Raw genomic sequence first — 24,025 nt, forward strand, 5'->3', positions numbered from 1 at the left:
AATATTTAACATGGCTGTAGACGGTCACCAGTCTCTTTCCCTGCATGACTTTACCTTTGTCTCTTAAGAGCTCTGTTAGTAAGCTTTAGATGTAATCAGAGCTCTTGTGATATCTCTTTCAGTACTTTTTCCAGTGGAAGGCAATCACAAGAACAAGTTTTTTTGTGTCTCTGAACGGAACTGAGCCAGTTTAGTTCTCCATTTAGAGTAGTGCAATTGATTACATAACACAAGGAAAATGTTTTGGTCTAAACAGAGATACTATGGCAATGCATATAATGCAGTCTATGTTACTTGGGCCTGATTTATAAGAGTGAACCACTTAGCTTTTTCTTCTCCCTCATCCCCACTCTCACACGTGGAAGGGTTCAATATGGAATTTTCCATTTCATATGGAAATGAGGCAGCTCATCTTCTTGATGGAGGCATTTATTTGTTCTTAGGTAGTCTACCATTCGTGCATCTCCTGCTTTGTAGACAGGTACTGATAATCTTTGTGCTTCCTGTGCAGAACATGTCAGTCATGCTGACTGCTTGCCACCTACACCGTGGCTGCTGAACGTGAAACTGTGGTTCTGTGCTGTACTGAACTCTGGCTCCACAGAGTTACAACTGGGAACTAAATTAGATGTAAATTGTAGGAGTGGTGCTGGGTGGAGATGCTGCAAATCCCTGTAACTGCTTTGTTTCAGGCCTTGGTCGTTTTCCGGAGAAGAGTACCTGTGAAGTCAACCAAGTGCTCTTTTTCCACTAATAGATGGATGTATAATTTAATTTTTTTGGTAGAAGTTGAAAACGCTAATATGACTAATGCTAGTGTTGTCATTTTTCCATGTCTTGGAAGCTGCTGTATTGTACTTTTTAAGGGACTATTGGACCCTCAAGATTACTGGATTTTTTTATAAAGAAGATGGAGTAACTTCAAAAAAAAGATATATATTTTAAGTACTTGGAACATGATGATTTTATTAATACATAGTCCATGCATAAATATGGAATAAAGTAGCCAAAGACATCAGGCTGGTATCTAAAGGAAGTGTTAACTGTTCTAGTATACCAGTTCCAAAAATAGAGGAGTGGGTCTGAGTTGAAACATTAACAAGATGAAAATGACAAGACTTGGAAGTGGCACTTATATTGCCCCTAAAGACCATTCTAAGGAGCTATTGCTTCTTTTAGCAGGGAGTGTTTGAGTAATTACAAATGTGTTTAATCCAAGTCTAGAGGAAACAAAGTTTGTCTAGATACAGAGTTAAATACAAAAAATCTTATAAAATATTTGTTGAAGATGTCATTAACAGCTAGTGTGATTGGAGGAAAAATTGCAAAGGAAAAGTTCTGTAGACTTGGGCCACAAATTGGCATCAGCTCAGTGTCAATTCATTGTTTCTAATAGCTTGTTCTCCTTCTGAACAATATTGGCACAGGGAGATGTTGTACATCAGCTAAACTTGATTAATAGCCTGCACTGTAAATCTGGGCCAAATGGAGGGAAAATTTGGCTTTGACTCATCTCAGTGGATTGGTTATGTGTACCATACAGCCACCACCCATTTATTGTGGGTATAGTATGCCAGACAATATAATTTTGCAAAACGTGTTAAATATTGCTAGTATGACTGTACAGTTGAGTAACTGACTAGTTGAGTAACTAACTAGAAGATAATGCAAACATGCTCTCTTCTCTTAATGCTCCTTATTCTTAATGCCCTCTTTCCACTTTGGGAGACAAAAAGAGAGGTCTCTGCAACAGGAGAAGTCATTTAAGTCTTGTATTGGACAGCTAAAGTACAAGATCTACAAAGAGAAATTTCCATATCTATATTAGGTTTTAGACTTGCATATTTTCCGGCTCTCTAGATGGCTGATCATGATTGATTCTCTGAATAAGAAATCTGCTGCTCTCCTCTTTCCATTTCTTATGCGGGAGCCTTACAATGCTGAATTGGCTTCTGATTTTTGTCCCTGCTAATATGCTTTTCCAATTCAGGCAATGTCACTAAATTTATAGTAATATGCAGTAGAGGGAAAGGAGGAAGATTGAACAATACTGTTAAATTGTTACCTGAAGTAGCAGATAGAATTAATTTAGTGTGACTGAACATCTGACCATGCTTTGTAGCTGATGTCTAACATACTTAAAGTGGATGTCATGTGCACATTACTAATGGAGGAATTTCTTTTGTGAGTGAAGACCACTTGCATCACTTTCCTAACCTAACAGCAGCTGCTCTGCCAATGTTGAGGTGGCCTTTTTGCTTCTCTTCTATTTTTGTCTGTGTTAGTAGGATGGTGAGGGCCTCCTTCTGTTAGCTTTATTGAGGAAAAGACATCTGGGATTGCTGCTTTTTCATGTGAGATATGGCTTGTCTACTTCATCTGCAGTTCCAGCTACATTATCTGTTCCAATTTCACTGGATATTTACCATCTGTCTTCTGCCTTGGTCTCCTACAAAAATCACCATTAAAAGGCTGAAGGGAATTTTCTGTCTGATTTCTTGTAGCTCTAGGCACCATATCTCATTGTGGCTTTAGCTGTTTTTCAGGAGATCACAGTTGTAAAAGAGGGCATGACAATTCCCTTACATTCTTTCCGGATGGGTCAGACACTGTGGAGGACTACTAGGTGCAGGAGGGTGTGGTTTTTTCTTAAGTGATACACTTGCCTGTGTTACTGAGACAGTGGTATGTGCTGTCTGGATGTGATACAGGGCCTGTGTAGAATCTGCTTTGCTGCAAGGACTTGCTGAACCTGTAGAATATAATTTGCATGTGTGCATGTATATATTTGCATAGGTAAGAGTGTCCTAGCAATACATGAGAAGGAGATAACCTCCTGTACACTGAGCTGGCAATTCTCAGTGCAGGGCTCCCAGCTAGATCTTCAGCCTAACATAGCAGCTGTGACCTGCAGTCCTTCATTTCATTTGCAAATTCTTTTAGAAAAAAAAGACGTTTTTGGTATAGGTAAGTCAAGCAAGTTTGCTTATCTGTATGATGGAAATTGCAGACTTTGAAGGTATCTCTGCTTCAATTAGTGCCTTGAAAAAATATAAATTGAATCTGCACAGTACATGAAAAGTTAATTCTAACACTAAGGGTCTTGCTGGGCTGTCTGTTATGATCTCTTGCAGGCTGGAAGATTTATGTTACAACACAAATTTCCTCTGCTAAAATCACAATTCTGTAATTTTGCATCAGTAATTAAAATGTACTCTTTAATTGTGCAGAGAAGCCAATAAGCTAACATTTGGATCTTGTTTTGTACACAGAATTAAGGACCCCACACTGAGCTACCTATAAAGATTTACTGCTTGCTGTTTTTAAAAACAGTACCTTGATTCTAGCTTGGGAACTGGATTGTAGTTAACTGTTACAAACCTGTGCTGCCTTGAAAATGGTCGGGATAAACCTTAATGCAAGCAGCTACATTAAAGTACCTGGGAAAGAAAGTCATCAGAGGAAGGCATGGATTTGAGGCCTGTGAAACTGGCAAGCAGAAAGCATTTCCCCTTCCAAAATCACAATTCCATCTATTTAAATAGCACACAAAATTACTGAGTGTAAGCAGAATTTTAAGACAGAATTGTGAAATCATCAACAAGAATAAATGTTCTTCCTTCATGAGAATTTTTCTCCTTTGATTTAAAAAAAGTCTGCTAAGGCAAAGGAGTACTGAGCAGAAGGCTTAAATGTTCTAATCAAGGTAGAATGTAGTGAGCAATGAGCTGCCCTATAAAGTGAAGGAGAAACTGGCAAGAAATAAACCTGAGTGTACAGATGGATCTGTACCATGGCAGCTACTTTAATTAAATATTAACTATACCCACTTACTGACAGTGCTTCAAAGAACACTACTCAATATTCCTCTCCGTGCACTAACCAGAATATTTTTTCTTTGAAGCTCAATAATCAGTTTGTTTCAGTGTCATCAGCTCTGTTTGGCTGTCAGCTTGGAGCAGGGAAACATAGTTTCTTCTTAACTGAACTAAGAACTGGCGTAAGGAAATTAGGTCTGTGGTCTGAGAGGGCGTGGTTTTTGGTGGTTTTGCTTTGCTTTCTTTTTAAATTTGTAGAAGACCTCTGCTCTGGTCACTGTCAGATCACATTACAAGTTGTGCTACTTTGGTGTTCATAGACCTTGTTGAATTAAAACAAGCTTTGGACTTTCCCCCTGGTTTTTTTTTTGGCTTATAAACTGCCATATATATATATATTTATATATATATATATATATATATATATTTATATACAAATATCTGTCTTCAGTAGACTTTAAAAGTTTCCTTGTATATCTTATTGTTGATTTCTATCTTCTTCCTAAACAGAGCTTGATTTATGTCAAAAAGAAGATTAAATATCTGGTAGGTGGTGGTGATTTTTCAAGCATAACAAATTGATGATTGCATGTTGTACCATTTATTGAGTATAAATATTTATTTTTTGTTACTAATTGACCAGAAAAGAACTTCAGTACAAATTTCAGCTGTTTATTTTATGAAGTATTGAATTGTATTTCATCCTTCTTTATGAAATGAAGAAAAACTGGACATTTTGCTTAAGTAATTTTCCGTTGTGATTGATAGATTATTTTTGTAAATATAACCTACTCATGAATAGGATTTGCGTTATCTCTTAATGTAAATACACTGAAATAACCTCCATCTTATTAATTGCCATATTAGCAGCATAGATGGAATTGAGGCATGAACAGGATAAGGCAAAAGTCAACATTGAGCTGTACTGTTTCAGTTGCTGTAATCTGTGAATGCTTCAAATTATCACCTGTAGGCTTTCATTCAAAAAGAGAAGAAATTATTTGTCTTTACATCCTATATAGATTAAATATTTGCCAGTAGGAATCTCTGACAAATATATTGCAGATGTAGCTTTGCCTGTCTTCCTGCATTTTCATGCTTTTGTTTCCTTACATGGATTTATTTCTGAACTGTGTTCCTTAATTATTCTGGATAATAATTTGTGGACTACTTCTTCCTCTTATTGCAGGTACAGGAATTCATTATGCTTTTGAAATAATTACCAGCATGACATTTCTCATTCTGAGAACAGTTAAAAATCATATCTTCCTGTCTTCTTTATCAGAACTTGCCACAGTATATTATGTATCAGGCTGATGAAGATCCAGCAGAAAAATTAGATGGCTTAGTCTGCTTGTGGAAGAAACCAGTAATTTTTCTGTAACAACGTGGACACTTGGTACTGCTGTGTAGCAACAGAAGGCTCAGGCTTCTCAAACTGCTGGCTCTTTTGGGTTTAATTTTAAACTTCAGGAAACTAAGGCTTGTTGCATTTTAAGAAAACAGTGATAAGTGTTACTTCACTGTGTATTGTTCTTAAGAACTAAAGACAATGAGTTTAATTTGTTTTTCCTTTTAATTCTGTATGTGGAATATTGCCTGGCAGTCGACTGCTTGTGAATTTAATATGTAAAAAAGCATTTATGCTGGCAGCCCAGGAAAGGGAAATTCGAGGGAGAGAGACCTGGTGTTGGTTTCAATGTATAGTGTTCAAAAGTGATGACTGAAGCATGTCTGTGGTATTGCACGTAAATTTCAACTGTGATTCGTTGTAGGCATTTTGTAGACATTTCTGTGGGTTTAAAAAAATGCATTAGTTTCCAGTGTTAGCTAACAATTTCATTTAAACATTTTGGTGTTTTTCTGGTGGTATGGTTTGGTTGAGGATTTTTGACTGTAAGTTTCTTGTAAGTGATTAAAACATAAACTGCTTGCTTAGCAGATATTTCTGTCTTACAAATGCAGTTTTTAGGAAGCTTGGGTTGTCTTTCTTGCCAAATGAGTAGCATCTGTTGTAATTTCATCTGGCTTTAGGGTGTTGGGGGAAATGTTGTGGAAGCAAGCTCTTGGCTCGTAGAATAATTTTCTGAATATGGTGCCTTCATAGAGATGGTGTTTGATTTTGCACCTCTGCCTGTCACCTTTTGGATGGAAGGAAGGAAGGAAGGAAGAAAGGGATGTGGGGGATTTTTGGTGTTTTTTCATTTATTGTTGTTGTTCTTGTCAGGGAGCAGATGGTGTTTTAATGACTTGTAACTTGCTATAGCTGACCACCTGCAATCTGCACAGCATGTTCTGCAGCAGGGCAGCCCAGACAGGGGAAATTGTGGAGGAGGGAAAAGTAATTGCCAAACAAGTTTCATGGGAAGTCTTAGAAAAGGACCTGAGTGAAGGAAGGTGTGCATACGTTATCAGGGTTTTACCTTTCAGTCTGAAAGCTCCCACTGAATCCTCACTCCCTTCTCTAGTGTCAAGGGTCCCAAGAGTTGAGTTGTGAGGGAGTAGAAAGGATGAGGCTTTTTTATTACCACTCACAGGTATAATAGGTACAATTTTCCACCTCTGCTTAGCATCTGTCCTCTTCTAGTGACACAATGCTGCTGTTGCCATCAGTACTGAACAAAAGCCGACTTGAGCTCTGGCAGCCTTAGTTGCCATCCTGTTGCAGGGTCATGTTTGCTTGAAATTTGTTCTGTGATTTAAAAAAAACCCCACATTTATTTCCATATTTGTCTTGCTGTAGTCCTCTTTTAGGTGATGGCCCTGTGTCATAAACTGTTTTAGTTATAATTGTCTGACTCTTCTCAAGATCTTTTCTCCATCTTGGCTTTATTCTATTTCCACAAAAGTTTTATCTTTAGCCTCACACACCTCTCTCCTTTCATTTAAACAAATAGCAGCATATTTGTTTTTTCTTCTTTGCTGCTGTCCTGCCTGTCTTAGCAATTCTGAAATTCTTCTGTGTTCTTGTGCTTTGCTTCACTTTCTCTGGAGAAAAATTCAGGTGTTCACTGATGGAAGCTTGCATGATGCATGAATATTTTGCAGTTGTGAAATTTTAAATGTCTGTACTTGAATCCCATACCTGACAGACTTTGCTGCTTACCTTGCAAAGATCATGCTATTGTAACAGTGTGGGAGAAGCTGCAGTTCAGGTGCCTATGTCAATGTCTCCTCCCTCCTCAATCAAATTACTGCAAGCATAAGCTATAAAGCAAAATTAGTAACACTCCACTCCTCCCAATACTGAGTCCAGGGAGGTTCTTATCAGCATAAGTTTATTTGCTGTGACCAGCACTTGTAGCAGCCCTACTGCTGATACTCTGGTGGAATGCAGTGGTATCAGTGTGCTCTCCATGACAGCCTTGGACTTTGTTTCCTGAGTTCATGAGGATGACATAGGTGTCTTGGCTTCTGTTCCTCCTTCATTATCACTATTTCTGGTGTCTCATGCATCTTCTAGTTCCCAGCAAATGTTTTGCTGAGTAGCAAAGACAGTAATTTTGATCTTCAGCAGGCTGTCCTTCCTTATAAGGAATAGAAATGCCAGACTCCTATGGGTTCTGATTTGTCAGCATTACAAAGACAAGCTGGCATGCTTGGTGTCCTGGGAGCTGGTGTTGTGTACTTTGCTTGAGATGCATAATGAGGCTGACATCTAGAAGATGGATTTTATCTGGAGGAGCACTGAAATTGCTGTTGAGGTAGTTCCTAAAGCTACTGACTTGCTGGTGATGGAGTCATTTTTCTGCCCATAAATAAATGGGTAGAAACCATGATGGTGGTATGGGATTTGCACAGTTTGCCCTTCAGTCTGCTTCTGGCATATGTGGCAGAAGACATAAGAGTTGTAGCAATAGGATATAGCATACTTTGCTTTTTTCAACTCCTGCTAAAATTGTAGGAAGAGAGGGAATTGGAAGTCAAAGCAATATATATGCTTGGATTCATGTTACTTATGTTTTCCAGGAGTGAGTGGTAGTTCATTCCTGTGAAGCTCATGCCATGCATGCCATGATGTCAATAGTCAGCTTCCAGACAAAAGTGACTGCGTTTGGGGGGTTCTGCGTGGAAAATGTGTTGCTGACAGACTAGACCTATATTTTAGCATTAAATTGAGATGTTTTCTGTGCAGCTAATTACTTTCTAAAAGTGCCTCTATTTCAAGTAAAGTGAAAGTCCAGGCGATCCAGATGTACATCTGCACTAGAACAGCACTTTGTAGTCAGAAATATGAGGTTACTATGGAAAACTTGATTTTTCTTCTGGTAATCTGAAACAAAATGTCTGAGTGTGCTCAAATCCCATACATGGGAGCAGTTTATTGTGGATCTCTGTTTCAAGGATGATTTCACCTGCAGTAACTTAACATGTTTGTTTAACTGGCATTATGGTACATTTCTTTAGGCATCTGAGAAGGTTGCTTTTCAGATAAAAGCAGTTTGTATGCTTCCTTACCATGCGTGTTATGTTGTGGAAATGCCTGAGCTGAAGTTTCTTGAATACCCGTAGAGTGTATTCCCTGTATGGCAGTCCTTAGCTGCAGGTTAGGGCAGGGCAGTGAGCTCTGTGAAATACTGCCATCTACAGCACTGTCCAGGGCAACTCAGCAGCATCGAGAGAGCTCCTTGGAAGTTAAAAGCCATTAAATGTGACATGGACATGATTCTGACTTTCTGCCACTTCATAAAGGACCTGTTTTCAAAATGAAGAGCTAATTTAAGCTTGTTGAAATACAGGAACAGATGCCTGGTAAGCAGATCTTGTGTATATTTAAAATTAAATTCTAAATATGGGGAAGAAAAAGTAATTAATGCCACTCTGAACTCCAATAGTTAAAGAAGTTATACTAAAATATAACACTGGAACATATCACTGGAAGCAAAATTTTGATGTTAAAACTGAGTAGTAACTATAAAATGGTGCTCATCAGCTCAGATTCACTAGAAAAATCAGAAATCACTTTACCTGCTTTTCCTTCTGTTGAAGTAAAGTTATGAGAAGAACTGTGATCATCACAGAGTCACATGCATCTGAATTTCATAGCAAGTAGGCATGATTTTTTTTTTTGGAAGAGGAAATATCTATGATGTAGGAAAGAAGAAGTTAGAAAGAAAAATGAGAATTCCAGCTCCTCCTGCCTGTCTAGTTGTTCCGCTAATTTCAAAATGGCAGACATAAAAAAAGCAGGTTGGGTGACATAAATAAGTAGATTTCCTTGTCAGTAGGCAATCTAAAATGCAGAATGAATGAGAGAGAGAAGTTAAGCTCTTTGAATGGGAACTGTACTGTACAATTAATATCTGTTGTTAAAGATAGCATGAAAAGGCAAAATCAAACTTCACAGCCCACCTTGATCATCTTTATCTTTTTTCTCTGGCTATTTTTCCTGTTAAACCTTCAATTTTGCCTTCATAAACCTTAAATGTTTCAGGATCTTTGTGAAGAATTGAGAAATTTTTCAGTTCTTGTTAAAATGTGATTTATTTATTTATTTATTTACTAAAACAGCTAACAGATCCTTGAAGATGTCTAAGGAGACAATTGTGCTATGTGGGGTTTTTTTTGAATGCTATTCTCCAGTCCCAAAGTAGACAGACTGCTTAGCATTTTAATTGGTTTTCAAGATGAATTCAGGTTTAATGTTCAAGGCCATAGACAGGGTTAGAAGGTTAATTATACTTATCAACATTTGGGAACAGTCAATTCTCATTGTATGTGAAGTGTTGGCATAGTGCTTTTCTCTTGGGGGGAAATTGCTTATTACTTCATAATCTAACTGGAATGTTTGTGTGCTTATCTTGTGCTTAGGTGGTTTTGGTGGGTGTCTAAGTTAGTTGACAGTTTGGTGCTTATAACTGCCTTTGAAATATCTAGCTGGCTATTCACTTTTAATCTGTATTTTATTAACTTAATAGTACTCCTAGAGTTACAAGCCCTAATTTCATATTGCTGGTCTGTTGCAGACAATTTAGATACAAAAAAAGCTGAAATTGTGAATTTCACACACTTTTTAGAAGCCATCATGGGAGTGTAAATTGTGCCACTGTATTAAGAACTACTGGCATATGGTATGCTTTCTCAGGTTGTGATCATCAAAAAGAGATGCTGATCCTTCTCTGAATTCTGTTGAGGGCTACAAAATGAAGGAATGAAATCCCTTCTCATGTGAAAGATTATGTATGCCAAGCTGGTTTTTAGATTAGAGGCTCTTCATGCTTGTTGCTGTCATTAAAATCAGTATTACTTGGGCTTTAGCTTTACAATTTTGGAAAAAAGAACCCCGAAGCAGAACATTTTCACTTTCCTACATGTTCGTTTTTAAAACTTAAAGACTCTACTTGTAGCTACACTGTACCTGCTGAAGTTGACTGGTTTGTATCTGTGGCAGCTGTTTTTGGATACTTAGTGGATTGAAAGTGCTGGACACAAGGTTCCTTCAGTCGCCCTTTTTAGCATTGCACATGGTTGGAAGCATGTGCTGGCACTTACTCTTACAGCTGCTCCTGCAGGGAGTCTGACTGGGTACCTGCACTTTTCTTCCTTCTGTCACCTCAGTGCAGTGTGTGAAAGTGAGCGTCAGAGAAGGAGGGTGCCCCAGGAGCACACTCTTACACTCTGGGTAGGTTGGGACCTGCATTTCTATCCAGTTGCAACTTCTGAGCTATTGCTGCCTGGCTCCATTTATTTTGTGAAGCGTGGAAATTAGTGCTTAGTTCTTCTCCTACACATTAGACTTGGAAATACACATGTAAGCTGCCTTCAAGGGAATAAAATGTGTAACGTTATCCATAGAGGTGTAGTTAACTGCTTTGGCAGAGATACGGGGTATTGAATTGCTTTATGCTAATATTATCTCGGTAGTTAAGCTTGTGTTATCTTGGTGTTGTGTGTGATTTTAAATATGAAAGTTATAAAATGCTGTTAACTGATAATTCTTGTCAGTTTGGGGGACAATATTGGAATGTTGTAATCCTGTGAAAGGCAAGGATGTAGGTTTTTTACTTTAAAAAAAGAAATACATTCCCTCTTGGAACTATTCTTTCCCTTATTTATCATCAAAATAGCAGCTGAGTTTGTTTGAGCTTACAAATATTGCATCCTTCCTTCCCAGCATTTGTGTCTGTCTTTTGCATTCCTGAACTATGTGATGGTTCTAGCCCCTTAACTACCTCCTTTACCTGGCTGATTATTGAGGGGCTGGATAGAGGATGTTGGGGAGGCAGGATTCAAATTTCCTATCACACAGTCCTATGGGATTGCACAGCTGAGAGGATTGTATTCACTTTAAATCAGGTGCTCAAGCTATCTGATGGCCCCACTAAACCATTTTAGGGGAAAGAGAATTCCCAGTACTCGAGTAGACTGGGTGGAAGAGCCAGAGCAGGTTCTTTGTCCATTAAATATTTGTTTAGCCTTGAACAGAATAATGCTTTGCTTAGGATGTAATTTTTTTCTCTCTTTGTTTTCTTCTCCGAAGCATTTCAAAGAACTTCCAAGGAAGTGTCAAGACTGTTTTCCTTTCTGTGCTTACCACCGCTCCCTGGTTGTCAAGGAACAGAACCCTTGATCCCAACCGTGACACGTTCTCAATTGATGGAAGCAGAAAAAATAGAATCTTTTATATTGGTCCCTGAAGCAGAACATTAAAAGCACCCTCATAATATGTGAGTCTTGCTATAAAAAGTCTTGGTGTCTCCTTGCAGTACTGGGAGCAAAAAGCATTCTGCTCTTCAGAAATGGGATAGTTTGGTGAACAAATATGTTTCATTTCTGTTCTTGAGGGCTGGCTCTAATGTTTGAAAGGCTTGACTTCTATTTTCATCTCTGTCAAAAATAATTTTTATATAAGTTGCTTGTTTGTTGCAAATAATGTGAGCAGTGGCCTGACTTACATTAGGCAGTGATATTGACCTGATTTCTGAGGGCTGTGAATTGCAGATAAGTTGTCACTTGATGATGCTTGTGATTCGTCCACAGCTGTTTGTTGTGGCAGGCCAGGTGCTTCTCATTGCCCAAAGAAATGTCACACAGGAGCTTATAATTTGTTACATAGAAATGGGTAGGTAAACAAGAGCTTTATTGCTAGGTCACTAGCCAAGTCTGCAATGCAATAGTACTGTACAATTCCCGTGGATATATTGTTTAAGTATTATTGGTTCATCCTATTAAACTAAAAGCTATGTAAGATTGGTGTAGCAGTTCCAAATGAAAGTTGATCAGCAGTTACTCAGTAGCTTCAGAAGACAAGCTTGGATGCTTGGTGCTAAAAGCACTAGTTCTTGTTAAGCCTATATGAAGTCTATGTGTAATATTTTTCTCCTGTATTTAAAAAAACACCACAGAACAACAGTGAAAAACCTCCCAAAAAAACTTCAGCTTTCCTCTCTAGAATCCTCAAAAAAACCTTACAAACCATCAACAAACACAAATAAAAAACCAACCCTACCGAAAAACCTATGAAAGATCCTGAATTGTGATCAGGTAGAGCAGCACTGACATCTAAAAAGCAAAGTTGGGTTCATCAGCTTGTTTTACTTTAGTGTTAGAGTGAAAACCAAACTTGGCACAACCAATGGAAATCTAAATTAGACTTTCTAAAGCTTTTTAATAAACCATGATGTGTAAACCAGATACTATTTCTGCCTGTTTGAACCTGCTCCTGCTTTAAGTTAGGATTTCTAGGGTTTTTCCTATTGCAATAGGCTACTCTGACCTTTTGTTCTGAAATTCTTGTACAGATATCCTGTATCTTGAACTTGTATAAACTACCTTTTAGCACTTGCCAAAAGAAATTGAAATAAAGGCCATTTATTATGTCATCAACTCTGTTTCATTATGAAGAAGAGACACTGCTGCTAAAATAAGAAAATTAAATTGTACATGGGACTAAACATAAGGTTCCTGTTTGAAATATCTGCATTTAAGCCTGCCGAAAGCCCATTTTTTTAGAAACTTCCCCCACAACATAACTGTATTACAGCCAACACAGCTCAACTGAAACTTGTTTGTTTGGGTTAAGACTTCTTTCATATTTTTATTCTTGGAACTTGAACTGATTTTTCTGTTTTATTTATTTCAGGTTAGAGCATAAATTATGATTGTAGTTACTCTCTTAACTGAGTTCCTGTGAAGTGTATTCATGATGCTCATTTTAGAGGTAATCTCAGTTCTTGCTTTGCTGAAACAGCCATTGGTGTTTCAGCAAAGTGGTTCTGTACTGGTAGGTCTTTGGAAGATCTGACATTTAAGGTGTCCTTTCAGTAACTAAAAGATTTTAAAAGAGGCCCTAAGGTCTCTTTCACTCTGGAAAATAGGTTGGGCATTCCTTTCAGTTCTCGATGGTGGCAAAACACATAGTGCGAATGAAGGACTAAAAGCCTAGTAGAATTGCCATTAGAAAATTGGTCTTTGCACTGGCTCAGTTTTGGAAGTAAATTATTCATTTGATGGAAAATCTTATGGATTCATTTAGGAAGTTAGCTGCAATAGCACCCAATGTGACAGTGAGCTGTCTGTGTGTTGGTGCCTCTGTCCAAGTAAAATCACTGCAGCTTCTGAGATACAGAAACTTTATGGTAGTTTAAGCTCACATTTTTACTTCATTTGCAATAGGTAAAAAGCACTCACTCACCTGGTCACATATGGCTTATCTAGCAGTTAATAATTCATTGATCTGTAATAGTATGATTATTGCAGTTGTTTATAAATACTCTGAGAATAGCTTTCTGGAACTTCATTCCTTATGGAGTGGATGTATTCTTGACCTGCAGATGAGACTTTAAATATTTCTGTATCTATGATTCGTTATAACTAAAATGTTTAGATACATCATTCGATGTACTAAAGTAGATTTTTAAGATCCTCTTATTGAGGCTTTTTCAGCACAATGAATTAATTCTTATATTTACAAAATGTCTTTCATAGTCTTGTGTTTTGTTTTGGAAAATTCCATGCAGAAGAAATCCAGGTCTGTTTGCTCTCACAGGAGGGCAACTGATTCCATTTTGGCATCAGCATCAGAAGGATTTGTTCTGCCACCTATCCATTTTGTCTGTGGAAACATCTCTGCTGACTCATCTTACTTTTTCATTTCAGAAAAACCTCTAACAACAACGTTGCTTTTCCTTTTGCCTTGGCATGATTCCCTTCATTTCCTGAAGTAGCTTGCAGTTGATGTTGGGGGAGTCTGTGGCTGTAACACAGTGCATGCTTACCCAGGCTGTTTTGTTTTGGTTGGAGTGGAGGTGAGTGAAGAGGTGTCCCTCAGCTGTTCCTCACCCCTGTGGTGCCAGGCCTACAGAAGTCCCATGACCTAGCTCAGTTTAAATGATTCTCATTTTGTGGGTGTCTAAAATAATTTGCAGTAGTGGGGATCCCTCTTGACAGAAGAGGGCTAGGGAGCACCTGCACAGACAGGTCCACAGGCAGTTCAGAAAAACCTCAGCCACAGTGGGGAAAGAGGTGGGAAGGACCAGATGTGGAGGACTGGTAATCTCCTAATCCCTTCCAGCTCTCTCTAGCAGAGTGTGTCCCTCTGCCCCTTTAAACAGCTGCCAAAATGGGGGATGAGAAAAACAGAGTACCGTGTGAGAGATTATTATTAGTAACTTTACAGATGTGGGAGAAAATCAGAGGGTGGAGTTCTGAAAGGAATATGGTTTGCCATACCTCTAACCACTTAGTTTTAGTCCATCCTTTTTTCTTCAAAATCAAGACTGTCATTGGCCAATTTAACCTTGTATGGTTGTGTATGATGCCCACTTAGTTATTTTGCTGGTTAGTACTGTAATAATGTTAGATTTGGCGTTGTAAGGTTTGAATAAATCTTCTTTGCCTACTTCCCAATGAAACAAACAAAAAATATCACCTGAGTATTTTATAAAGCTTCACAGGTTCTCTCTTAAATGAACAAAATCAGTGGTTTATTGCCTCTCTTATTTTTATGCTCCAAAGTTAGACTGAGCCCTAGGTAAAAATGGCTCATGGAGGTGAAGTGCATAATGCTGCAGGTAACTAGGACACCTTTAAGTGAAGAAATAGACATTTTTACCATTAAGACCGACAACTAATTTGAGTTGGAAACAGTCTTGCAGATTACATATCATGAAGACCTGGATAAGTTTGGGAGCTTTGAAGCGTATTTCAGTGGCAAAGGGCTCCAGAACCCTAGGAACTCGAGCTTTTAGAGAGAATGTTGGGCTTTAGTACCTGGATGTGACTCTTACCATATTTCTGTACGCCTTCATTTTTTTCAGGACAAGTTTGTTTGTGGAACCCAGTTTAAGGTAGTAATTATTGAAGTTGCAGTGGGTATTCAGAAGTTTGTTACGCTTTTCTTGGCCTTTGTTGCCATCTAACTATCTCAAAAGATAGCTGAGGTATCTGGACTGTGCCAGTTTTTTTCCAGATGAGAGATGTTTTCAAGTCCTGTTCTTAAACATTTCAGCTTTCATGGGTTTTTTTGGTATTTTATATTTTTTCCCTTCTGAAAACAGCAATTCAGAAGCAGAGGAAACAGCTTGCTCTGCATGTGGACTGTTTATTCAGGAAATGAGAAGGCAGGTGATGAAACTCAGGGTGGAAGGAAGTGTTTCATAAGGGTAGATTTGGTGGGTGATAGCATTAAGTGATCACAGTGTACTTGAGGAACTTGAGGCAGTTGATTCTGCTGTGTTTATATTTGTTGCAGACTTCTGAGCATTCAAACATTGCAATTCAGAGTTAGTGTAACTATGCAGTTTGCCAAATATGACTTCTATATAATTACTGGTTTTGTCAAGCTCTCCTGTTTGGACCGACTTCACAGTAGTAGGAATTGAACCTAGAGATTTTCTCAGCTCTCAGATTTCTCTTTTAGAATTGCAGAATACAACCGGTTCCTAATTCTTCCTAGTTCTTGTTAGTTAAGAATGTTAGTTTGAGAGTCAAGAAAAACTTACTATTTCTTTGTTTACCAGTTCTTTTACTGGTTTTTTTGACCCTGTTGCCTCTCCTCCATTTTTACTAGTAACTTTGCTTCAGTTCCTGCTTTCTTGGAACTGATCTCAACAAACACAGGGTACTTGGCATGCAGTGGCACTGTGTCATGTGCACGAAGCTGGCCTGATCTGTAGCTTGATAATGAAGTGTACTTGATGTGCAGACTTGTTAGCTGAGACAGATGATCTGTGGCCTTGTGCTACAGCCAGAAGGCTTCTCTTCCTTGGGTGCGCGGTATTCAAAGAGCCTTGAGAGTAAGACATGCTACCTCTATTACCTTCTGTGCTACTGCTGCTCCCCTGCTGCCTGGAGCAAAGTGAAAGTGCCTTCAGCAGTCATAGGACAGCTTGAAAGACAATTAGATTTTTTTGAGAGCCTTGGTTTGATCACCCTAGTTAGATTTAGGGTACAGATTTCCTTTAATCTTTTGAAACTGATTCTACACCTCTTAGGAGTTATAGGTAGCTAAAACTGTTATAGTTAGCTCTTAATATCTAGGAAACTTGTTCTTTTTGTTTTAGCACTTAGATACCTGTGTTAAGAATGTTACCTGAAGCTTCCTTGTGGACCTTATAGAGCTGCTTACCCGGACTTCACCTGGTTATTCTGACAGATAGCTGAACATGAGTCAGTGACATTCCCTTGCCATAAAGAAGATGCATGGTGCTCCTGAATGCTTTAGAAAAAGCATTGCCAGCAGGTTGAGAATAGTCATCCTTCCTCTCTACTCAGCACTGTTGAGTTCACATCTGGGCTGCTGGGTACAGTTCAGGGCTCCTGAGAACAGCGGGGATGTGGATGTACTGGAGAGATCCAGTGAAGGGGTGTGAAAGTGATCAAAGGCCTGGATCATCTCTTGTGTGAGGAAAGGCTGGAAGAGCTGGGTCTGGGTGAACTCATCAATGTGTATAAATACCTGAAGGGAGGGTATAAAAGTGACAGAAGTTTCCAGTGGTGCTCAGTGATGATGCAAGAGGCAGTGGGCACAAACAGAAACGCAGAGTTCCATCCCAGCATCAGGAACACTTAACTTTGAAAGGCGACCAAGTACTGGCACAGGTTGGCCAGGGTGTTTGTGTAGTCCTCATCATTGGAGATATTCAAAAGCTGTCTAGACATCCTTCTGCAAAGGGTGGCTTGGGTAAGATGACCTTCAGAGGTCTTCTCCTACCTGTACCATTCTCTGATTCCCTGTGGAATAGCATTTCTTTGGTGTTGTTGTTACTCTGCTTTCTAGCAAGGACCTAGGTGAATTTTTTATCCTTCTTGACATCAATGCAAACAACTAGTTTTCTTTTCTCCTAGTGTGCCTTGCCTTTGCTTGCTGCCACATTAATCTTTAAAGTCAATGTATTGTTATGTTTGTGTAATCTTAAAAAAAATTACAGTATATTCTTATGTGATACTCATCTCAGGCAATTTAAATGCTTCTACTTCTTTTAGGCTTTAGGGAAAGAAGGCAGGCATCCAGCAGAGCTTAGATCAGTTTGGAGGTCAGATCCCAGGAGGGCACTTCCCCTCTGGAAAGGCTTGCCTTGAGCTTTGGTGCTGGAGTGCAGGAGGGTGCTGTGATACTGTAACAGGTCACAAAACAGAGCTGCAGTGCACCTGCCCTCTCTAAGGACCCTAGGTGATGCTCCTTAGGACGAAAGCTGAAACCTGCCTATATAATACACTGTGCAGGTGTTCAAGAATCTTGGTCATTGACTAAAAAGAAAATGTGTTAGATTCAGGGGTTATCTCTACCACTTGCACTTTGTGGCTGCGCCTTGGCTGAAATTCAGGAATTTGTGTGGGGACATTGGGGACTCTTGATGAAACTCTCCAGATTTAGTGAAGTGTTTGAACTGAAGCTAATCTTGTGCGGGAGAAGGGGAGGAAGAGTCTTTTTGTGAATTGGATTATAATTTAATGTTATAAATATACCACCAATCGTATTACTGCCATGGTGTCAGGGCTAAGCTCTCTTCTGCCTAGAACAAATATCATGTTTGGTGATGAGCTCTTGTTATGCTGGCAGAAAAGGGGCCTTGCATTGCCTAATAACCTCTTTATCTGGTTAAACATACCCTGCAATAAAAGTTTATGTAATCTGGTTAACAGAATATGTAAGTCAATACAGAACACTGCCATATCCACTTCACTGATCTCTATAGGACTGAACAAAAGCTTGCTACCGCAGTTTCTCTCATGGCCATGGCACCTAAGTTGTGCAGCTTTTGATCTTGGTTTGTGTACCTATATCTAAGAGAATATTGGGTAACAACACAGTACTGAGACATCCCTTCTATGCTCTTGAAATTATTTTTTTTAATGATGGGAGTTGTCTTCTTACCTCTTCCCATAGGACTTTTTAGCATGCATGTGTGTAGATAGTTAGAAAAGATCCTGTTCATGCAGAGTAGTAGCTTTCATTGGTGCTTTTTTTTTTCCTTCTGTGGAAGATCTAAGGAGGATTTTCCTATTCTCAAGGTCCAGTGAACTGAAAACGAAATAGTTACAAAAACTACCAATGGCTGAAGCAATCTGTTAAAACAATGGAACCCCACAATGGTTTGGGTTGGAAAGGCCCTTAAAAATGATGTAACTCCAATCTCCCTGCCATGGGCAGTGATATCTTCCACTAGACCAGGTTGCTCAAAGCCCTACCCAACCTGGCCTTGAACACTTCCTTGGCCTTCAAACCAAGGCTCTCAAAAAAATCTGAGTGTCTTCCAGGGTTGGACATCCCCAGCTGCTCTGGGCAGCCTGTTGCAGTGCCTCACCACCCTCACAATAAACAATTTCTTTCTCAAATCAAATGTAAACATTGTGAAAGTGAAGTAGATCTGTGAATGACCTGGTGGACTGACCTGCTGACCACAATTCTTTTGACACAGACCAGGATACATTGTCTTTCTGGGCTGCAAGATGTTGCTGGGTCATGTCTAGTTTTCATCCACCAGTATCCCCAATTCCTTTTCCTCAGGAAAAGGAAATTCTCAACCCATTCTCCACTCAGCCTTGAGTATTTGTGCTTGCAAGTATTTGTCCTGGGGTAGCCCCAGCCCAGGTGCAGGACCTTGCATCTGGCCTTGTTGAATTGATGTCACACAGACCCAACTCTGAAGTGTGCCAAGGTCCTCTGGATGGCACCCCTTCCCTCCAGCTTGTCAGCTGCACCACACAGTTTGGTGTCATCAGCAAAAATAAGATGGACTACAAGTGTTCACAGGACAGGTTATGGATTGTGTGATAAGAGGAAAACATTTCCCCTCTGCTTTGAAGATACATTTTTGACTTGTTCAACCTTCTTCACAGTTGGAGAGAAAGAGCTTATTTTGTGGCAGGATTTGTCTGATTGGTACAGTCATCTAAAGTAATACCTTGGCGTGTGCCTGATTGTATCCAATGTCTATCAAGGAAAAATAGCTGACTAGCTGGCTGTCATTATAGAGTTATTTTGAAATAATTTCATTTTGCGTGTACCCTTCTGAACACTTTTAAGAATTAATATTGTGAAGGAGCATTTGTTAATTAAAACCTTAAGGTGACCAAACTGCAAACACTTGTGAATGTAACAGAAAGCAGCGAAAGCATGTCATGAACATTCCCCAAAAGCTAGAAAAACCCCTAGATCAATAAAATGATACATTTGGGGTTGTATCTTCAAATCTAATGGTTGGATTAGATAAAGTAGAAAAGAGCTTGCTTGTGGAAGCACCCTTCATAATAACCTGGCTGCATTTACAAATAAGAAAATTCCCCTTCCCTACATTGGTTGGAAAATTGTTTCAAAGCCTTGGGGCTCAGATGGTTAGAAGCATTCTGTAATTTTCAAAATAAATCTGTTCTCCAATTTCATACTTGTTTGACTCTTTGGCAGTGTCCTTTTGCTGAGAGAGCCCTTTTCCTTCCTTTGTATTTATTTTGGCATATAACAGAAGCAATATTGTTCACTTTCAGCCTTCATTTTGCCAAGAAAAATAAGGCAAGCTGGCTGTCTACTCATAAGCTAAACAGCTTGGGGGAAGGTAGTCCTTAACCATTTCTGCACCTGCTTTACTGTTTAAACAGGAGCAGGTAGAATTTTTTCCTTCCTTTTCCCAGAAAACTCATCTGCAGCCTTTAGGAGCATGCTGGATTGAGTCTTTGGGAACACAGGTGATCATGAATGCTGAGAATTAGACCATAGGGTACTTGTCTGATGGTGCAGCTCTTGAGACTAAGGTAAGGAAGGCTGTCATCATGTGAGCAGATGGAGGAGCAGAATACACCAGGAGCATTGACAATAAAAATGAAGAGTTAAAAAATGTTAAATATAAAAATGGGTTAAAAGTGTTTTAGGCTGAATGTTCCTGTCAGCAAAGATCTGTTCGTTTGGATAACTTGAGTATGGTTACAAGTTTTTGTAACTAAAAAAAGCTGAAAAACTGCTTAAAATAGCAGTGCTTGCATCTGTTTGTAATGCCACTCATTTTTCATTCTATTTAAAAGAGTTTGGTGTTTCTGCAAATTGAATATGCATGCAGTCTGGTGTTGCTGAACTTCCTGCTAATAAGAGAACCTCAAATGGGTGTGTGAGGGAGAGATGAGAAGCAATAGACATCAAAAATCATCACCCAGGTCTGCATCTCATGTTTGGGTGTGGAAGGTAAGGGTTGCAGTGCCTGCTGCTCTGGGAAACAGAGCTTCAGGGTGAATTCCTCTTTCTGTGGTAATGGCATCTTTCCTTTTATTAATGCAAATTAATAACTTGTAGTCATCTCCTTTCAGATGTCTACTGTTTCCAATTTACATAAGAGCATCTAGCCATGCTTCCCAATTATGTGCCACCTCAGTTAATCACTCAGGTTTGAGCAAGGTCCTCCTCAGTTCATTGGACTAAGTGATAGAAAACTTTTAACTTTGCAATTTTGTTAGCACACAGTTGTTTTGTTAAACTATTTTTTAATGGTTCCTTTTGTGGTTTACTGGCATATGTTATAGTAATTACCTAGAGTGTATTAATACTGTATGTTTTTTCCTGAGGGAAAATTGTAACTTGCTTTACATAATACAAACCCAAAACCCAATTATAATAAAACATGGAAAGCAGTAGAATAAATGGTTATTCTTTTTAGTGAGATTTGTTTTCATGAGTGTCTATTTCCTGAGACAGACCTTGAACCAGAAGATCCTGTGTATTCTGGTTATCTGTTTGCCTCTCTCCCATCCTTCTGCATTCAGGATGTTCCTGAGGTTCCCTGCAGGGACTGTGATGTGTCTTCCCACCTCACCCTTCTGTCTTCATTTAATCTGTTTTTACTAAAATTTGCCATTACCTTGATGCATAGATTAAGCACAATATGCAAACATTATAGAATAAAAAGAAATCACCATCTCCGTGCTACCGCTGCTCTTGCACAAGTGTTGGTTTAGCAATTGAGTTTGTAATTTAGCTGCTTCCTGCCCCTTCACCCCACCCAAGACAAAGGCAAAGAAGAAAATTGTCCTTGGGCTGATTCTCTGCTGAAGCACTTGCTGTGGCTGGCAGGAAGGGCAGAGTGAGCGCGGCTCTGTGGAGGGTGGGAGCACAGGGTTTGGTCCCTGTGTGATACCAACCGCGCTGCTCCAAACAGGTAAGCACAGCCCCTCATCCCCTGTGGTCCTGTTGGATGGAGGTCTTGGACAGAGACAGAGCTATGGTCTCTAGCTGGGCATCTCACTAGTCATCCCAGTTTGATCTGCACCTCTCCTGAAACTTGCTTAATAAGTCAATGGTTAAAGGACTTCTTTTTCACCAAGTTTTGCTTGATTCCAGGCTGTGTGCTTGTCTTGCTAATGACTTTAAATATGCTTAGTGGATACTAAGATTCGTTGTAGGTTTCGTTCTCTTGCAAAAAAAAGTAAATAGGAAATGCCTAGAGAATGAGGCATTGCTTTCTCACTGTGTGTGGTGACCCCCAGAGGAGTGCCCGCTGTGCCACAGAAGGTGCTGGCTTGCACATGTTATTTGATTTTTGTGTTTTGGTTCTGCAAAGCAATACATGGCTGTTTCTGGAGTTATGCTGGGAAGCCCTGGACTCTGGCTGCTCCGGAATAGCTTTGTTTTGTACCCAAACAGTTGGTGTGCACATGCCTGTAGCGGGGGAGCGGTGTGCTGCTGGGAACTCTGGAACAACGGGAAATACAGGGCAAAACCTGTGGGTTTCTCTTTTTTTTTGCATAACTCTTCCTTATTTGTAGACGTAAGTGCTTGTCTCTGTGAGTAGTTTTTGTTTTGGCCATTTTATCTGAAACTATTCTCTCCATTCCTAAGCTGATTTCTCTGGGTAAATGTTCATGTTTTGCTTGGTACTGTAGAACGCAGAGGTTGTTATGATGTGAGACTATTTAGCTTCTTAAAATGGAGGGAGGAGAAAGTATGGCTGTCTACTGGATTTCAGCCCTTGGAATTAAATTATTACCTTTTCCTTTCTAGGATCTCGAGTAGCAGGATGGAAGAACTCTAACTGATAGAGACAGAGAACAGGCCCTTTCAACATGGAGAACGTTCCGGTTGATGGGGAGCTGGATAGAAATTCAGTGAGTAACTTAAGTGTGCCTTTGTGCAACGAGATGAATGTGAAGATGCTTTTGCAAGGAGAGGGTTAAATGACTTGAATTTATTCACTTTTGCTTTGAATTTATTCTTTTCTGGTGAATGCATTTGGAATATTATATTATTGGGGTGTCATTTACTAGATTCTCATGGCAGGATGGCTGAATGTCAAAAAATTTTTAGATTTTGGATTTGATTTTTGGATTTTGTCGCAGAGTCCCAAAGGAAAAAGGTATTCCTCTCAGTCTAACTGGCACTTCGGTAGTTGGTGACTATGGACAATAGAAAAAATAATGTAGTTCTTGGTGGAATGAGGAGCAGAAAAGATGGAAGGGGTGATAATTATATGTCATCAGAGTAATCTGAGGTGTAAGAGTTGATAATCTTTACTGATTATAAAATTTCTGAGGCAATGAAGCTCTTTCTAAGCACACTTTAAAAAGAGGAAAGGCTGTGTGTACTATTGTGCTTCATCATCATCATCATAAATGTTGAAATTATACAAGAGTTTAGTTTTTCCACAAGCTGTGTCATGTAGAAGTACTTTAATAGCCGAAGCAGGAAATGTTTTATAGTTTCCAAAGCACTGCCTCCCAAAGGCAAAATAGGATGTGTTTTTCTTTAACTGAGGTGAAGGTCAAATTTAACACCTCATTACTGACAAACTTTATTTGTGATACTGAATTACTACATGGAGCTATTAACTTGATTAAGTATTTTATTACTGTTTTTATCTTAAGTGGTGAGTTTGGAGACAAACTGTTTTGCAGTGTGTTAAGAAAATTCCTGGCTTTTTTCTGTAATGAGCAAATTCATTGGTTTGCTGCGTGGCCCTGCATTTATATCCCAGATGCAGAATACTTATGAGTATCAACTGCCAATTGTGCAGTAGAGTATTTTCATTTTTAAAAAAAGTGCTGTCAGTTCAGTTGTTGTGCTCCTTGTTTCCTCAAAATATATTAGAAAGTACCAGTTTACAAAACACTTCAAAGTAATGTAAGATGTGCTACTTTTCTTTTTGTGACAGTCCTTCAGAATAGCATGATCTTAAGAAGGTACCTCAAAATGAGTCTCTGTTTTAGCAAAACTGCTTGAGAAGAATGCAAAGTGTAAGGATAGATTGCCTTTCATCCTATGTGCTTCTGAAGTGTCATCTCAGAATTTTTTTTTTAACTGATGGTGTATTGTAATAGGCTACTCCAAGCATTTCTTACCAAAATATCAGCCAGTGAGCTAATTGTCTGTCTAAATTGCAGTTTGAATGTCAAGTTTTGTGTGTTGCACTACAGGTGTTAAAAACATTTTTGAAAGCTTATTTGGTAGTCTAATATACAGCCTAGTGTATATCATAGTAAAAAAAGTGAAAATTAAATATTAAAAATACCATCTGTATTTTAAGAGAGATTGACCCAATAGTTTTGAAGACCCTTAGTCAATGCAAATCCTGACACTTCCCAGAAATTTAATTTTTTTAAAATCATGTTTAAAATTTTTCAGTATTCCAGACTTTTAGGTGCAATCTAAATTTTTTTTAAAGTTCCATTGTCATGATAAAATGAATGAAATTACGTGTGTTGTAATGTGCATAAGGAATACTGAGCAAAATTTTTCTCCACTTTTAAATCCTTTGGGATGCTTCTAAGAGGTATCTGAAAAACTTTTT

At 38.9% G+C, this 24,025-nt stretch overlaps 1 protein-coding gene across 8 annotated transcripts in view; it reads left to right on the forward strand.

Moving 5' to 3' along the window:
• The window catches only part of OSBPL8 (oxysterol binding protein like 8), an 84,173-nt gene that overhangs the window by 6,620 nt on the left and 53,528 nt on the right, over positions 1-24,025 (forward strand). For 6 of the 8 annotated variants that reach the window (XM_030959324.1, XM_030959323.1, XM_030959325.1 and 3 more), the window contains exons 1-2: positions 3,634-4,013; positions 22,243-22,346. Coding sequence is in view for 4 of the 8 variants with exons in the window: in XM_030959321.1 (XP_030815181.1) it covers positions 22,305-22,346 (42 nt within the window). In the remaining 4 variants the exon portion in view is untranslated. Of the gene's footprint in view, positions 1-3,633; positions 4,014-11,298; positions 11,486-22,242; positions 22,347-24,025 lie in introns of those variants that run through there. The other 2 variants (XM_030959320.1, XM_030959319.1) reach the window with 2 other exon arrangements.

The sequence above is a fragment of the Camarhynchus parvulus genome, chromosome 1A, assembly GCF_901933205.1.
Source record: "Camarhynchus parvulus chromosome 1A, STF_HiC, whole genome shotgun sequence".
Classification (NCBI taxonomy): domain Eukaryota; kingdom Metazoa; phylum Chordata; class Aves; order Passeriformes; family Thraupidae; genus Camarhynchus; species Camarhynchus parvulus.